Source organism: Penaeus japonicus, unplaced genomic scaffold (assembly GCF_977035675.1).
Source record: "Penaeus japonicus unplaced genomic scaffold, GWHDUDI00000001_assembly GWHDUDI00000037, whole genome shotgun sequence".
Lineage (NCBI taxonomy): Eukaryota > Metazoa > Arthropoda > Malacostraca > Decapoda > Penaeidae > Penaeus > Penaeus japonicus.
In genome coordinates, this window is record NW_028234439.1 from 1649292 (window position 1) to 1667193 (window position 17902).

Consider the following 17902-nt stretch of genomic DNA (forward strand, 5'->3'; position numbering starts at 1 on the left):
TACCGTTACCCCTCAGGATATTGTTGTGTATTGTTATGGCTTCGTCCTTTTGCTATTTTCAAATAGTTTACTGGATGATGGAGGGACTGAGTTAACACTATCGGTTTCCTGCTTCTCGAATATTTTTTCGGCGGGAAAACTATGTTGTTATTTCAGGTGAAAAAGGCGGTTGTTAATTGGAGAATCAAACAAAAGACGAACGGGAAATGTTATGCGAAGGAGATGGAAATCATTACGTAAGATAAAGTACTCTTTATTTATGCTAAATTTCAGTGTCATGTCTTTTTATTTTGGATATATATCAGGTGTACATTTGTTGAGGATAAAATAATAAAATTCTTTATTTATATAATTGTTGTACAGCGTCTAAAAATAGAAGGGGGAATTTTTTCAAGCATATTACTATACTGAATGCATATCAATCATTCCCCGGTCTTTGAGTAGATATATTTCTGTTACATCACAATATCATGGGGATGGCTATATAATATGTCAGAATCGAATGTTCAAACCACTGTATATCACTATATTTGACAGTGATGACAAAACATTCAAGAGTCGCTGAATGGGTGTATGTATATATATATATATATATATATATATATATATATATATATATATACATACATACATATATGTATATACATAAATACACATATACATATATATATTATATATATATAATATATATAATATATATTATATATATATATATATATATATATATATATAAATATATATACATGCATATATATATATATATATATATATATATATATATATATATATATATATATATATATATATATATATAACACTAAGCGAATACAGGCATGGATGAGACTTCTATAAAGTATGGCGGGTGTAGTAGGCTGAGCCAATATTCATGCAAAAAGGTCTCTCTCTCTCTCTCTCTCTCTCTCTCTCTCTCTCTCTCTCTCTCTCTCTCTCTCTCTCTCTCTCTCTCTCTCTCTCTCTCTCTCTTGCCTCTCCCCCCTCTCTCAATCTCTGCCCCCTCCCTCTCTCTTCTCTCCCTTTATCTCTTTCTCTTTCTGTCTCTCTCCTTGCCCTCTCTCGTTCTCTCTCTCTTTGTCTCTCTACCTTCTCTCTCCCTCTCTACTCCCTCCCCCTCTCTCTACTCCCCCCCCCTCCCTCTCACTCCCTCTCCTGGTCTTGACCGATCTAGGCGCCCCTGTATCCGGCCAGAGCAGACAAGATGACGAGGCGCGCGGCTTGGGAAGTGAGGTTGGCGTCATTCTGGTTGCCCAGATCGGGGTTCACTTCCACCATGTCGAGGGCGCGAAGGTGTCCAGTACTCCGAGCGGTCTCGACGATGTTCAAGCCTTCGCGTAAGGTTAGGCCGCCTCGCACTGTGGGGGGAAGGGAGGGAAAAGGTGTTGGTTTGCGGTGAGGGATGGGGTGTGAGGTTGTCTTTCTCTATCTCTCTTAAAAAAAAAGCTGTTCAAAGTCAAAATCTGTCTCTTTATATATCTGTCTCTCTCTCTCTTACTCTATATCTCTTACCGTCTCCCTCTCCCTCTCCCACACTCTCGCTCTTCCCCTTTCTCCCTTCCTCCCTCCCTCTCCCCCTCCTTCTCACTCCCTCTCCCTCCCCCCCTCCCTTGTTATCCCACCCTCTCCCCCTCCTTCCCTCCCTCCCTCCCACACTCTCTCCCCTCCCTCTCTCCCTCTTTCTATTTATGTCGGTTAATATGTTTCCGTTTACCTTTCATTTAGTAAATATATTGTTATATTGCTGTAAACATATCGATTTTGAGTTGCAGTAAATCCCGTAGTTAACATTGCAAAACTATTTTTCAAGAAGCCAATTCATAGGACCTTGATATACTTCTTGCCTGATTTCGAAGTCTTGCAAATACACATTAAATCTCTCACAATCCCTCCCTCCCTCTTTCCCTCGCCTTCCTGTCCCTCCCTCCTCCCTCCCTCCATCGCCCACTCTCTCTCATTCTCCCTCTCTCTCTCGCCATCCCTCCCTCCCTCTTTCCCTCGCCCTTTTCCTATCCCTCCCTTCCTATTATTATCATAATTATCATTATTGTTATCATAATTATCATTATTGTTATCATGATTATCATTATTGATGTCATGACTATCATTATCATAGTTAACATTATTGTGATCATAATTATCATTATTATAATAATTATTATTATTGTTATCATGACTATCATTATTATTATCATAATTATCATTATTGTTATCATAATTATAATTATTGTTGTCATAATTATTATTATTGTTATCATGACTATCATTATTATTATCATAATTATCATTATTGTTATCATAATTATCATTATTGTTATTATTATCATAATTATCATTATTGTTATCATTTTTATTATCTTTATTATTATCATCATTATCATTATTATTATCATAATTATCATTATTGTTATCATCATTATCATTTTTGTTATCATAATTATCGTTATTGTTATCTTGATTTTCATGATTGTTGTCATAACTATCATCATTATTGTTATCATGATTATCATTATTGATGTCATGACTATCATTATCATAGTTAACATTATTGTGATCATAATTATCATTATTGTTATCATGACTATCATTATCATAGTTAACATTATTACTGTGATCATAATTATCATTATTGTTATCATGACTATCATTATCATAGTTATCATTATTACTGTGATCATAATTATCATTATTGTTATCATAATTATCATTATTGTTATCATGATTATCATTATTGATGTCATGACTATCATTATCATAGTTAACATTATTGTGATCATAATTATCATTATTATAATAATTATTATTATTGTTATCATGACTATCATTATTATTATCATAATTATCATTATTGTTATCATAATTATAATTATATTAGTATCATTATTGTTATCATTATCATTATTATTGTTATCATAATTATCATTATTGTTATCATAATTATCATTATTGTTATCATAATGATCATTATTGATCATAATTATTATTATTGTTATCATGACTATCATTATTATTATCATAATTATCATTATTGTTATCATAATTATCATTATTGTTATTATTATCATAATTATCATTATTGTTATCATTTTTATTATCTTTATTATTATCATCATTATCATTATTATTATCATAATTATCATTATTATAATGATTATCATTATTGATGTCATAACTATCATTATCATAGTTATCATTATTACTGTGATCATAATTATCATTATTGTTATCATAACTATCATTATCATAGTTAACATTATTGTGATCATAATTATCGTTACTGTTATCTTGATTATCATGATTGCTGATATAACTATCTCATTATAATGATTATCATTATTGATGTCATAACTATCATTATCATAGTTAACATTATTGTTGTCATAAGTATTATTGTTATCATGACTATCATTATTATTATCATAATTATCATTATTGATGTCATAACTATCATTATCATAGTTAACATTATTGTTGTCATAAGTATTATTGTTATCATGACTATCATTATTATTATCATAATTATCATTATTGTTGTGATCATTATTATTATTATTATCATAATTATCATTATTGTTATTATTATCATAATTATCATTATTGTTATCATTATCATTATTATCATTACCCTTATTATTATTTTATTATCATTATTGCTATTATCATAATTATCATTATTGCTATTATCATAATTATCATTATTGTTATCATTATCATTATTATTATCATAATTATCATTATTGTTATCATGACTATCATTATTATTATCATAATTATCATTATTGTTATCATGACTATCATTATCATAGTTAACATTATTGTTATCATGATTATCATTATTGATGTCATAACTATCATTATCATAGTTAACATTATTGTTGTCATAAGTATCATTATTGTTATCATGACTATCATTATCATAGTTAACATTATTGTGATCATAATATATCATTATTGTTATTAATCGTTATTGTTATCTTGATTTTCATGATTGTTGTCATAACTATCATCATTATTGTTATCATGATTATCATTATTGATGTCATGACTATCATTATCATAGTTAACATTATTGTGATCATAATTATCATTATTATAATAATTATTATTATTGTTATCATGACTATCATTATTATTATCATAATTATCATTATTGTTATCATAATTATCAGTCACTATTATCATTATGTTCTCATAGTCTACAAACCTTTTGTTATAAAGAACGAATCAGTATGAATAAGTCACAAACGATAATAATTAATTCTATATCCATGTTTTACCATTAAACAGAAACTATCAGATATATTCCACAATTCGCTAAAGTAATCTACAACTCGCTATCCAAATGAAAATCTAAGCTGATAAGATTATAGAAAAAAAAAAACATAACACAAAAACCAAAAACCCTTTAGAACTACAACCCTCAAAAAAAATCTGTCAATAATATAAAATCATAAAAACCCTCAGAACTACAACTCTTCTCACACTAACATCACCTAGAGTCAACGCCCCCCCCTCCCTCCCTCTCACGCCTCCCCCCTCCCTCCCTCTCACGCAATATAACATGTTGGGAACTTGAATGCAGGAACGACTTACACCTCGCCAGGATCCAAGTCCCGCAGTCCAATGTAACTGATGTGGTGTGCGGAGAGACTGTTGGAATAATGGAAGTATTTGAGTATTTGTTTATGTATCATCTTAGTATTATATGTGTCATCTAAGTTGTATATGTTTATATGTGTCATCTAAGTTGTATATGTTTATATAGCACTTAAGTGTTATATGTGTCATCTAAGTAGTATATGTTTATGTATCATCTAAGTATTATATGTGTCATCTAAGTAGTTTATATATCATCTACGTGGTATATGTTTATATATCATCTAAATATTATCTTCTTTATCTATGATCTAAGTATTATGCATATATCATTTAGGTATTATAAATACTATCTTAGTATTATATATATCAACTAAGTATTATACATACATATATATATATATATATCATCAAATTATTATATATATTATCAAAGTAGCATATATGTCATCTAAATATATCATATATCATCCAAGTATTATATATATTATCTAAGTATTAAATATATGATCTAAATATCATATATATTATCTAAGCATTAGGTCGTATTTTTTCATAAAAAAACGACAAATTAAAATCATGCATTTCCTGTAAGAATAAAAAGTGCAGATTAATGGAATGTATTTTCTCCTTAAAAGAAACGGAAAGAAGTAGAATTATGAAGTATTCTATACAATGAACACTATCAAAACGTTCAAGATTTGACGCGACTTAATCCTCTAAAGAAAAAATATTTAATCAGGCATCTCTCTTAAAGATAAGCGTGAAACACAGGATCTCAGTCAGCAAAGTCACTGATTAAAAAAAATAAAAATATAAGTAAAAATAAAAAGTATTTCCAATATAGTGTTAAACAAAATAACAATACTAAGCTCCACAACAAGACATTTTTGATTTTTGAAATGTTATTTAGCATATAAATTTCTTATCTATCATATATATTTTTATATATGCATGTATGTATATATGTATATATATATATATATATTATATATATATATATATATATATATATATATATATATATATAAACATACATATTAATATATATATACATACATACATATATATATATATATATATATATATATATACACATATATAAACCAATACATTTTCGTCTGTATGCCCGTGTGCATATCCGCGTATTAATTCCATCCAAGTCCCACAGGACAGTCCCCCCCCCCCCGCGCCACAAGAGCCTTCGCAAGGAACATACCAAGGCTGAGGCCACTGGTCCGACAGCCGGTTCACCTTCTTTACAAGTTCCCGAAGGTGATAGGAGACGGGCATTCCGTGCATGTTTCCCGACGGAGAGGTCATTCCCACGTTGATGTCGGCGTGAGCGTCAACCCAAAGCACTACTACCTGGGAGGAAAAGGTCATCATTTATCCGGTTGACAGGTTGGTTGAGTTGAAAAGGAGTCTTGGTTAGGGTTTGGTTTTAAAGGGTTAGATGTTTGGTAGGTTGATGTCTAGGGAGATAGTTCAGTGGTTGGTGGAAATGCAAAATTGTGCAAAAAATAGTAAATGAAAGTAAATAAGAATATATAATTAAGATAGTATTTTGTATTTGAGTCACATTTACTCTCGCTCGTTCACGCCCACTCCCGTATGATCTTACTCTGTATAGTTATAGTAAACGCAATGAAAGCTGATGTTATGAAAAATCCCGTATTTATTTTTTATTTCTGGCCCATTTTTAAAAGTTCTGTAAAGCCAAAGATTCGATATTTGATGGAAAAGGTTCGCACTGTGAATACGGTTAATAAATTGACGTGTTAATGTTCGTGTTTTGATTTTAGTGATATGTCTGTACAGTTTTTGTTTGTGATAAATACAAAAGCAAATATGTTCTAAGCTTGATTGCGCTTATATATGCCCCAGTTTAAATTACTAAACATCAAAATTTTGACAATAAAAAGTTTAGTGCCATGAAAAGCGTGTATTAGGAAAAGCTGATGTTATATAATGCCGATATGAAGATTCAATATAACAAATGTAATACTGCCTGTGTTAGAAAGGCTTGTGTTAAGAAATGGAGTATGAAAAGAGTTCATTATGATAATTGTATTTTTTTGCAACACAAGAAAAATTATTGTGAACAAATATTCAGTCTCACTTATACTTTTTTCTACAAAAGTGAGTATTACAAGTTTTCAGTGTTATAATACATCATTATGATAAAGCATTATTTCATAAAAACTAATACATAATCCTATTATGTCAACAATAAAAATCCCCAGCGTTAATGAAGCGCCAGAGAGACAAACGAATAGATTCCCGTACCTGATGCTCTGGCTCAACCTGGCTGTGCCCGTTGATGGTGCCGATGGCTATCGAGTGATCGCCGCCAAGCGTGAGGCACAAGTCGGTGTTTCGGAGAGCCTGAGCGACGGAATCGGCTAATAGGCGATTGTACTCCAGGACTGTCTTGTGCCAACGTTCGCCGTCCGGCCCTGCCTCGTTATCCTCCGGTTGCTGGAGGTTTACAGACCCATAGTCGGTCACGTCCACTCCTGAAGGAAGGTTTTGGGAGTGAGGGGAGTATCCGAGGGTTCTATGGATGGGAGTTACTCATGTAGTGGAAGTTTGGTAGTGATGTCCTTTTGGGAGTAACTGATGTAGTGGAAGTTTGATAGGGATGTCCTTTTGGGATTTTTTTAAAAGTATAGGTTTAAAATGGATCATCTGTAGGGTTGTTCATAGAGTAAAAGTTTGGAAGCGATATATGCATGGAATTTGTGTTAAAGGATGATAATAGGAACACTTCGAAAGCGTACTCGGTTTAAAGAATTATAGTTATATCATAGAATACCATATATGCCTTATTACCTCTGCCGAGTCATCGGTTATGCAAATTATCCATGTATATTTTGTGACATAGTTTATGAGCAGGATACATATAAGCAGGACTAGGCCTATACGAAAGGTTACTGACGAATTGCGATGAAAAGTGCATGGGTAACCTAAGATATAGAGGACCCATTGCACTGAACAAAAGTTACCGACAGATAATGATAAAAAGTGTGTAGGATACCTATAGCTTATGGACCGGCTGATTAGATTTTGGTTGAGATCCTCCAGGTTGACCACCAAATTTTGGGGACATTCAGTCGTTGAATGTAAGTGCAATCCACGTCAACGACAGAGGTTTGCGCTCTCTAAATGCAATTCTAGTTGTCTCCGTGTTATTAAGATTGCAAAATACCATAATAATACACTAATCACACCTGTAGTTATACCAATACCAATCATCAAAATAAAAAGAAAGAAGCAAAAGACACAAAAACGCAAGAACAAAGCGGTCAAAACCAGTCAGAGATAAGTGTCTTCCACAAAGCTTAATCTCAAGTCATATGAAACTACGCAATTACCAAAAACACCGAACAAGCCGCAGTTAGGTAGTGTGTTCGAGTGTGAAGCGGACTTGAGTGAAGGGGAAGCCTTGACTACATTTACTCTTCTTGCTTTCGGCTTCAAAGCGACCAAGGTGGAAGGAAGACTGACACTAAGAAGGTCTATTGTTTCTCATGGCGCTGTATCATAACCTGAATTTAACGTAAAGTAAAAAAAAAGTAAAAGTGATTTCTGTAGGAGTGAGTAAGGATTTGTAAAGAAAAAATATTTCGAAATGATCATAATAATCTCAATGGATTTGGAAAGAAATTCTTCTCCTTACTGTAATCTTTGTAGCTGACGAGATATTTTCTTTTACTTTTGTCTCAACTATCTTGTCAATGCTCTCTTTCTTAAGAGGCTTATCATTATCATCCCTCATTCTCCCAAAAGCACTCCCCCCCCCCCCCCCGCCAGAGCTCTTACAAATCACATGTGCTTGCATGGCATCCCACTTGCAACACATCCCATTAGATCAAGCACCGCCAAGAACATCCAATCTTTTATTATGAACCTCGTGAATGACGAGAAAATAACAAACTTATTTAATTCGTCGTCAGGTTCTGCTTCATACTTTCATGTCACACACACACACGCTAAAACTGTATGATCAAGCACCTTGCAGGATAAGATTATTTGACCGTCTGTGAGGTACGTAACATAAAAAAAGCGTAATTAAGGACACGGGAAATTATATAAATGTAAATATGTTTGTATGTGACAACGCAACACAGATTAAGCTTCGAGTCCTTAAAGAAAGAACGTGAATTGATAACGATGGAAAGAACACTTTTTAAAAATCAAGTTACCGTTACCTATAGGACTTGACTAATCCTTATACATTTTTATAGATGTTTAATCAGTCCTTTAATTCCCTATTTCCATTTGAAAATCCAGAATTCTCCTGAAGGCAATTTTGGAATAATGAATTCCCAGTACAAATCACCTGTTTGTCAAATAGTTTAATCGATTACAGGGGATTAGTATAATTGTAGAATCATCTTTTTAACGAAGGCTACCGAAACATTCTGTAAATTATGAAAACAGATCCAACATCCCCCCTCACCAACCCACCAACACAACATATTCACCCCCCACACACTCCCCACCCACCTACAATTTCACATCATTATATCTCAGTGGAAAACCCTATATCGAAACATACCATAAGTATTTAAACATGATGTAATTCCTTTATTGAAACCGCCTATCAATTTTTCTCTCTCTTGCTTTTCAACACAACACAAAAAAAGACCACAGGACAAATACCTTGTAAATCCCCATTGATAAAAACCTCCTACTGGTTTAATCTACTTAATAAGTGAGACGAGAGTTTAAACTAAAACGAGACTAAAAACACATGATAAAAAAATATCAGTATAGTGGGGATTACCTCAGATATTTTAATTACACTTCTAATTGTTGTTGTTCTTGTGAAAGCACTCATCGTCTGCTCATTTTACTTCATCTAATGCAGTAATAATGTCTAAGTTATTGTGTGCCGGAGCATGATACAACTATTGTAGCTGTCATTCTATATTTTTTATTTTAAAGAAGCGGTTAATACCAGAAACTCATTGGTTGTAGTGTGTAAAAGTTGAGTTACCTATCTGAGCTGGTCTTCCATGTGTAGATATAGTAGTCTAGTTAATTTATATATAGTAATAAATATAGTTAATCTATATTATTTAAATATATATATAAACATCATATAAGTAAATATAGTTCAATGTTATAGTTAAACATTATATAACAAAATTCTGTTAATCTATATTAGGCTCGTGCTGCGCTACTGTTATTGTAATTCGGCGGGAATCCAATCACTTTCTTCTTTTAACGGTCAAGGACACGTGCTGATTCAAACCAAGGAGAATCATGTCTTGGTTGGGTTTTGTTGTTTGAGCTATTAGGACTTTTGATTTGTAGTGGTTTTTCTGTGTTATAGTGTTATCTGTATTTGTTAGTGTGAGGGGTGTTATTCGTCGTACCCCACACCACCACCCCCAACCTCTCTCCTCGATCTGAAGTTTTATAACCATAACTATTGTGAATTTCATTAGTGCGCGCGCGCGTTAGTATGTGTGTTTGTGTTTGTGTGTGTGTGTATGTGATAAAGTTAGAGTTAGAGTGTGTGTTTCTGTTTTGTGTAATGTGTGTGTGTTTGTGTGTGTGTGTGTGTGTGAGAGGAGTGAGTGTTTGGTTGTTACGAAAACTTGGTCTATTGTGTGAGAGTAATGTGTGCGTTCGTGTGTAAAAAAACACAGATATCTTTCCTTTGTTTACTTTTGTGTGTGTGCGTTACAACTTCTGACAAATACACTCATCATTTCATATGTGTCTGTACGTCACACATCTTGCTTATAAGCTAGTTTATATCATCTTGCACATATATATCTGCATGTCACATATTCTTCCAAATATAGATCATTCATCTTCTTGCGTGCAGTAGATAGTGTGGCAGACATCGACACCTTCCAGGCTGAGTGCGTGTATCAGACAAGGCAACTGGGACTGTTTCGACTCACCGAGATTGCGTAGGTCGTCCAGGAACCCGGTGTCCTTGATCGCGGACGGGCCTTCCTTAACGCCCATTCGACGCTGTAGGAGAAGGGTTGATGAGGAATAGTTCGCAGGAAGGGTGGAGTTAGGAATGGTTGATGAGGAATAGTTCGCAGGAAGGGTTTGTGGGAGTTTTGGATGGAGTTAGGAAATGGTTGATGTAGGAATGTTGAGGAGGGGAAAGTTAGGAGGGGAATGGGTTGAAGAGGAAAATAGTTCGCAGGAAGGGGGAGTTTAGGTGGAATAATGGTTGATAGGAGGCATTATATAGTCACAGGAAGGGTGGATTTTTAAGGCATGGTTGCTGAGGGAAACATAGTTCGCAGTGCACAGGGTGGAGTTAGGAATGGTTGAATGAGGGAATAGTTCGCAGGAAGGGTGGAGTTAGGGATGGTTGATGAGGAATAGTTCGCAGGAAGGGTGGAGTTAGGAATGGTTGATGAGGAAATTCGGTTCGCAGGGCAGGGGGCGTTAGAATGGTTGTGCTGAGGAATAGTTGGCAGGAAGAAGTTAAGAGCGGGAAAGGAAAATAAGTAAGTTAGGAATGGTGTTGTTTGATGAGGAAATTAGTACACAGGGAAGGGTTGGAATACGAAAATGGTTGATTGAGGAAGAGTTCGCAGGAAGGGGGAAGTTAGGGAAAAATAATGGTTGTGTTTATTGTGTATGAGGAAAATAGTTCACAGGAACATCAAGGGTGGAATAAGTGAATGGTTTTGTGATGAGGCATAGTTCACAAGGAAGGGAGGTTGTGAATTAAGGATGGTTGATTGAGGACATAATTCACAGGAAGGGTGCGTGGCTGTTCGGATTTAGGAAAGGTTTTTTATAATTTTGTTTGATAGTAATCGTTCGGGCAGGCAAACGGGTGGAAGTCAGTGATAAATGTGTTGATGAGGAATAAGTTCACAGGAAGGGGGGAAGTATAGGACAATGTGATCAGTTGATGGAGGTGAAATAGTATTTAGTTCACAGGGGAAGGGGTGGACTAAGAGGAATGGTTTTGTATGTTGATGAGGAGAATAGTTCGCAGGAAGGGTGGAGTTAGGAATGGTTGATGAGGAATAGTTCGCAGGAAGGGTGGAGTTAGGAATGGTTGATGAGGAATAGTTCGCAGGAAGGGTGGAGTTAGGAATGGTTGATGAGGAATAGTTCGCAGGAAGGGTGGAGTTAGGAATGGTTGATGAGGAATAGTTCGCAGGAAGGGTGGAGTTAGGAATGGTTGATGAGGAATAGTTCGCAGGAAGGGGAAAGTTAGGGATGGTTGATGAGGAATAGTTCGCAGGAAGGGTGGAGTTAGGAATGGTTGATGAGGAATAGTTCGCAGGAAGGGGAAGTTAGGAATGGTTGATGAGGAATAGTTCGCAGGAAGGGTGGAGTTAGGAATGGTTGATGAGGAATAGTTCGCAGGAAGGGGGGAGTTAGGAATGGTTGATGAGGAATAGTTCGCAGGAAGGGTGGAGTTAGGAATGGTTGATGAGGAATAGTTCGCAGGAAGGGTGGAGTTAGGAATGGTTGATGAGGAATAGTTCGCAGGAAGGGTGGAATAAGGAATGGTTGATGAGGAATAGTTCACAGGAAGGGGGAAGTTAGGAATGGTTGATGAGGAATAGTTCACAGGAAGGGGGGATTAGGAATGGTTGATGAGGAATAGTTCACAGGAAGGGGGAAGTTAGGAATGGTTGATGAGGAATAGTTACTGGAGGGGGGAATGTTAGGAGGGGTTAGGGAAATCGGGTTGAATGAGGGAAAAATAGGAATAGTTCGCAGGAAGGGTGGAATAAGGAATGGTTGATGAGGAATAGTTCGCAGGAAGGGTGGAATAAGGAATGGTTCCGTATGAGCAGGGATTAGTTCGCAGGAAGAAGGGGGACGTTAGGAAAAGGAATTGTATTTATGATATGTTTGATGAGGAAATATAGCGTTTCGCAGGAAGGGTGGAGTTAGGGAAACAGGAGATCGTTGATGGAGGACATAGAATAGTTACGCAGTGAAGGAGTTGGAGTTAAGGAATTAATACTCGGTGGTTGATGAGGAATATGTTTCGCAAGGTGAACAGGGTATATGTGGGAAGTTTTTAGGAATGGCGGTTGACTGTTTTTGGAATGATGAGGGAAAAAAAAATAGTTCCAGCAGGAAGGGGGAAGAAGGACACATGAGGTTTGACGAAAATATGATGGTCAAACGATATGTGTGGTGGGTGATGAGGAATAGTTCACAGGAAGGGGGAAGTTAGGAATGGTTGATGAGGAATAGTTCGCAGGAAGGGTGGAGTTAGGAATGGTTGATGAGGAATAGTTCACAGGAAGGGGGAAGTTAGGAATGGTTGATGAGGAATAGTTCGCAGGAAGGGTGGAATAAGGAATGGTTGATGAGGAATAGTTCGCAGGAAGGGTGGAGTTAGGAATGGTTGATGAGGAATAGTTCGCAGGAAGGGTGGAATAAGGAATGGTTGATGAGGAATAGTTCGCAGGAAGGGGGATTAGGAATGTTAGGGGGAAAGCAAGGGTGAATAATAACGATGGGGGACAATACAAATGAGACCTGGTAATTACATAAGGGGTAGAGGGCAGGGGGACGAAAGAATTACAAAGAATGGGAAAGTAGAAAGGGGGGGAGGAAGAGGAAATGGCGAAACGGTATGGCCTATCTACAGAGGGAGCAAGAGAGGGGGACACTATCACCCAAAAAAAAAAAAACTAGGGTAAAAAAGACATTGCAGGTCATTAAAAATGGATGAAGGCAAACAAAAAAAAACCGGGGAGGAAAGAAGGGAGATGCGAAAACGGAGCATAGGAAAAAAGGAACCGGGGAAGAAAGGAGAAAAGGGGGGGAATAAGTAAGAAAAAAGGAAGTGAAACAAAATAGGGGGGAAGGGAATGGCGGGGACTGGAGGAAGAATGAGTTGATGAGGGAAGAGTTTCGCAGGAGGGGGAAAAGGGGGGAGTGAGGTTGAGGAGGAATGGTTTGGTGTTTTTTGCGCTTTGGGGTTGTGTTTTTTTGAATGAGGAAATAAGAGGGGCAGGAAGGGGGATGTTAGGGATACTGGGTGATGAGGAAAGAGGTCGCTGGATGGAAGGTATATATTATTAAATAAGTGGAGTTAGGAATGGTGGATAAGGAATAGTTCGCAGGAAGGGGGGAGTTAGGAATGGTTGATGAGGAATAGTTCGCAGGAAGGGGGATTAGGAATGGTTGATGAGGAATAGTTCGCAGGAAGGGGGGATTAGGAATGGTTGATGAGGAATAATTCGCAGGAAGAGGTGGGGGCGGTGCGAGAGGGGGGGGGTGGGGGGGGGGGCTTTGGTGATTCTTGGTCCCACAATACCACCCACCACCAGGTGGAGTTTTTTTAGGAGGGACTGGTTGATGAGGAGAGAATAGTAGTTCGCAGGAAGGAGGAATGGTTTAGGATAGGTTTCTGGGAAAGATTCCGGACACTGGTGGTGGAATTTAGAATGTATGATGAGGACTAGGTTCACCGGAAAGGGTGGAGTAGGAATGAGGAGATTGAGAGGAATAGCTTCAGGAAGTGTGGAGAATGTTAGGCCCTGGTTTCATGAGGATCGAACTCCGGTAGGGTGGAATAAGGAATGGTTGATGAGGAATAGTTCGCAGGAAAGGGGGGGAAGAAAAAAAAATTAGGAATGGTGTTTGAATGTAGAGTTTGAAGATAGCAGGGAGTGGGAAGTATTAGAATGGTTATGATGAGGAATAGTTCACAGAAGGTGGGCGCAGCAGGGAAGTTAGGAATGGTTGATGAGGAATAGTTCACAGGAAGGGGGAGTTAGGAATGGTTGATGAGGAATAGTTCACAGGAAGGGGGAAGTTAGGAATGGTTGATGAGGAATAGTTCGCAGGAAGGGTGGAGTTAGGGACATGAGTTGAAGATGAGGAATAGTACGCAGGCCTTGTTGGAATAAGGAATGGTGATGAGGAATAGTTCGCAGGAAGGAGGGAAGTTAGTGAATGGTTGATTGGTCAGGAATAGATTCCCAGGACGGGGGGCTTAAGGCCATGAAGCTGAGGACTAGTTCAAGGAAGTGGACGTTACGGCATGGTATCAGAGAATAGTTGAGGAAGTGTGGAATTTCGTGAATGGTTGATGAGGAATAGTTCGCAGGAAGGGTGGAGTTAGGGATGGTTGATGAGGAATAGTTCGCAGGAAGGGTGGAGTTAGGGATGGTTGATGAGGAATCTACGAGGAAAGGGGGAAGATTCGGCATGGTTGATGAGGAATAGTTCGCAAGAGACAGGGTGGAGTTAGCAGGATGAAGAGCATAGTTAGAGGAAGTGGTGTGAGTTTAGGGATGGTTGATGAGGAATAGTTCACAGGAAGGGGGAGTTAGGAATGGTTGATGAGGAATAGTTCGCAGGAAGGGGGGAGTTAGGAATGGTTGATGAGGAATAGTTTGCAGGAAGAGGGAAGTTAGGAATGGTTGATGAGGAATAGTTCGCAGGAAGGGGGAGTAAGGAATGGTTGATGAGGAAAAGTTCACAGGAAGGGTGGAGTTAGGAATGGTATTATGGAATAGTTTGAAGGAAGGTGAAATTAGGAATGATTAATAAGGAATAGTTTGCAAAAAAGTTGAAATCAGAAAAGAAGTAACAAACGCACGTTCACACACATGTGCATGAATAGATGAAGGTGCAGAAACAAAAAGAATACATAGAAACATGTTCATACATATAATAGCTACACATGTGCATCGCCATGTACTATCATAGCACTATTACACAGGGAATTAAAACGCAGTTGCCGAAATGCGATGACACAACGCACTGAAGATGAAAGCAGTAACTATTAATTGCATGATAACACAGATCGGCCTTCGAGTTTGCACTTTGAAGCCCCTAATTTAGATAATGAGGTTGCATGGTCGTCATGCATAATCTGCTGGCAATTATGCTTTGTTCAGTATACATTTATATATTTTCTTCTGCAAATTTTGTTTTAGTGTCTTTGCTGTCAGTGCTGATTCCTTATGTTTGCTTCTGTCGCCTGTTGTTTTTTCTCTGTCTCTGTCTGTTTGTCTCTCTCAACCTATCTCTCTCTCTCTCTCTCTCTCTCTCTCTCTCTCTCTGTCTGTCTGTCTCTGTCTGTCTCTCTCAACCTATATCTCTCTCAAATTTTCTCTCTCTCTCACTCTCTCTCTCTGTCTGTCTCTCTCAACCTATCTCTCTCTCCCTCTGTCTGTCTCTCTCAACCTCTCTCTCTCTCCCTCTGTCTGTCTGTCTCTCTCAACCTATCTCTCTCTCTCTCTGTCTCTGTCTGTCTGTCTCTCTCAACCTATCTCTCTCTCTCTCTCTCTCTCTCTCTATCCCTACCCTTCTCTTTCTATCCTAACCTATTTCTCCTTCCCCTTCCACATTTCCTTCTTTGAAAGCATACCCATAGCATACGTTAATCTCTAAATCTCTGTCTGTTTGAGGTAACGTGGCCTTTGGTTGAAGAAAGTTTGGGAAACCCTTACCTGCAGAAGCTGAAAGCACAGCTCATTATCTTTAGAATAAGGGGGATTCCCGCTCTCGCTCGCTTTCTTAATTTTTCTCTTGATCTCATTCTCTATTTCTTCTTTTCTCTCTCTCTCTTATTCTCTCTCTTTCTAACCTCTTCTCTCTTTCTGTTTTTCTCTTTCTTATTCTTCCTCTTCCTAACTCTTTCTCTCTTTTCTTTTTCTCTCTCTTACTCTCTTTCTTTTTTCTCTCTCTTATTCTCTCTCTTTCTAACCTCTTCTCTCTTTCTGTTTTTCTCTCTCTTATTTTCTCTCTTTCTAACCCCTTCTCTCTTTCTTTTTCTTTCTCTCTTATTCTCTCTCTTTCTAACACGTTCTCTCTTTCTTTTTTTCTCTCTCTCTTATTCTCTCGCTTTCTAATCCCTTCTCTCTTTTTTCTCTCTCTTATTCTCTCTTTTTCGAACCCCTTCTCTCTTTCTTTCTTTCTCTCTCTTTCTAACTCCTTCTCTCATCCTTTTTCTCTCTCTCTCTTCCCCCCCCTCCCCCCCCTCTCTCTCTCTCTCCCTCTCTCTCTCTCTCTCTCTCATTCCTTCTCGTCCTGCTTCTCTCAATCTCCTCTCTCTCATCTCTCTCCTCTCCTCTCTCTCTCTCTTCCTCCTCTCTCTCTCTCTCTCTTCAAAAAAAAACCCTCTCTCGCTCTCTCTCCTCTCTCTTTCTTCATTCTCTCTCTCTTCCTCCACCTCTCTCTCTCTCTCTTCTTCCTCCACCTCTCTCTCTCTCTCTTCTTCCTCCCCCTCTCTCTCTCTCTCTTCTTCCTCCCCCTCTCTCTCTCTCTCTCCTCTCTCTCTCTCTCTCTCTCTCTCTCTCCTCTCTCCTCTCTCCTCTCTCCTGTCTCTCTTCTCCTCTCTCCTCCCTCTCTCTCTCCCTCCATCCCTCTCTCCCTCTCACGATTTCTCTCTCCTCTCTCAACTCTCTCTCTCTCTCTCTCTCTCTCTCTCTCCTCTCTCTCTCTCTCATTCTCTCTCTCTCTCTCTCTCTCCCCTCGACTCCTCTTCCCTCTCCCTCTCTCTCTCTCTCTCTACCCTCTCTCTCTCTCTCTCTCTCTCCTCTCTTCTGCTCTCTCTCTCTCTCTCTTCAATAACCTCGTCTCTCTCTCTTCAACCGCTCTCCTCCTCCTCCTCTCTCTCTCTCTCTCCTCTCTTCTCCTCTCTCTCCTACTCATCTCTCTCTCTCTTCTCGTCTCTCTCCTCATCTCTCTCTCTCCCCTCTCCACTCTCTCTCTCTCTCACTCTCTCTCTCATCACACACTCTCTCCTCACTCTTATCTCTCTCTCACTCTCTTTCCCCCACTCTCTAGATCTCGTTCTCTCTATATCACTATCTCTCTCGATCTTTACTCGCGGTCGCTCTTGCTACTCTCTCACCTCTCTTTCTCTCTATATCGCTCTCTCTCTTCCTCATCTCTCTCCTCTCTCTCTCTTATCTCTCATCGCTCGCTCGCGCCTTTAAGCATTTCATGCGCTCCCCACCCCCCCCTCTCTCTCATCTACTCTCTCCTCTCTCTTCTCTCTCATCTCTCTCTCTCTCTCTCTCTCCTCGCTCTCGCTCTTGCTCTCTCTCTTCTCTCTCTCACTCTCTCTTCTCTCCCTCCTCTCGTCTCGTCTCCTCTTCTCTCTCTCTCTCCTCTCTCCCTCTTTCTCTCTCTCTTTCCTCCCCCTCTCCCTCTCTCTCTCTCTCCGTTCTCTGTCTCTCCTCTCTCTCTCTCGTCCTCTCTCTCTCTCGTCTCTTTTCCTCTCTCTCATCCTTCTCTCCTCACACTTCCTCTCCGTTTCTATCGTTCCCCCGCCCCCCCCCCCCCTTCCCCCCCCTTGCGCCCCCCC

The 17902-nt window shown here is 38.2% G+C and overlaps 1 protein-coding gene across 1 annotated transcript in view; it reads right to left on the reverse strand.

Annotated features, from left to right (window-relative positions):
* Window positions 1-322: 322 nt before the first annotated feature.
* Window positions 323-17902, reverse strand: part of arg (arginase) — a 21754-nt gene continuing 4174 nt past the window's right edge. The window contains exons 2-7 of the mRNA XM_086532161.1: window positions 10533-10605; window positions 6898-7127; window positions 5828-5976; window positions 4606-4662; window positions 4290-4302; window positions 323-1437 (exon numbers count right to left, since the gene is read on the reverse strand). Of these exons, the coding sequence (XP_086388287.1) occupies window positions 1183-1437; window positions 4290-4302; window positions 4606-4662; window positions 5828-5976; window positions 6898-7127; window positions 10533-10605 (777 nt within the window). The 3' untranslated portion in view covers window positions 323-1182. The remainder of the gene's footprint in view (window positions 1438-4289; window positions 4303-4605; window positions 4663-5827; window positions 5977-6897; window positions 7128-10532; window positions 10606-17902) is intronic.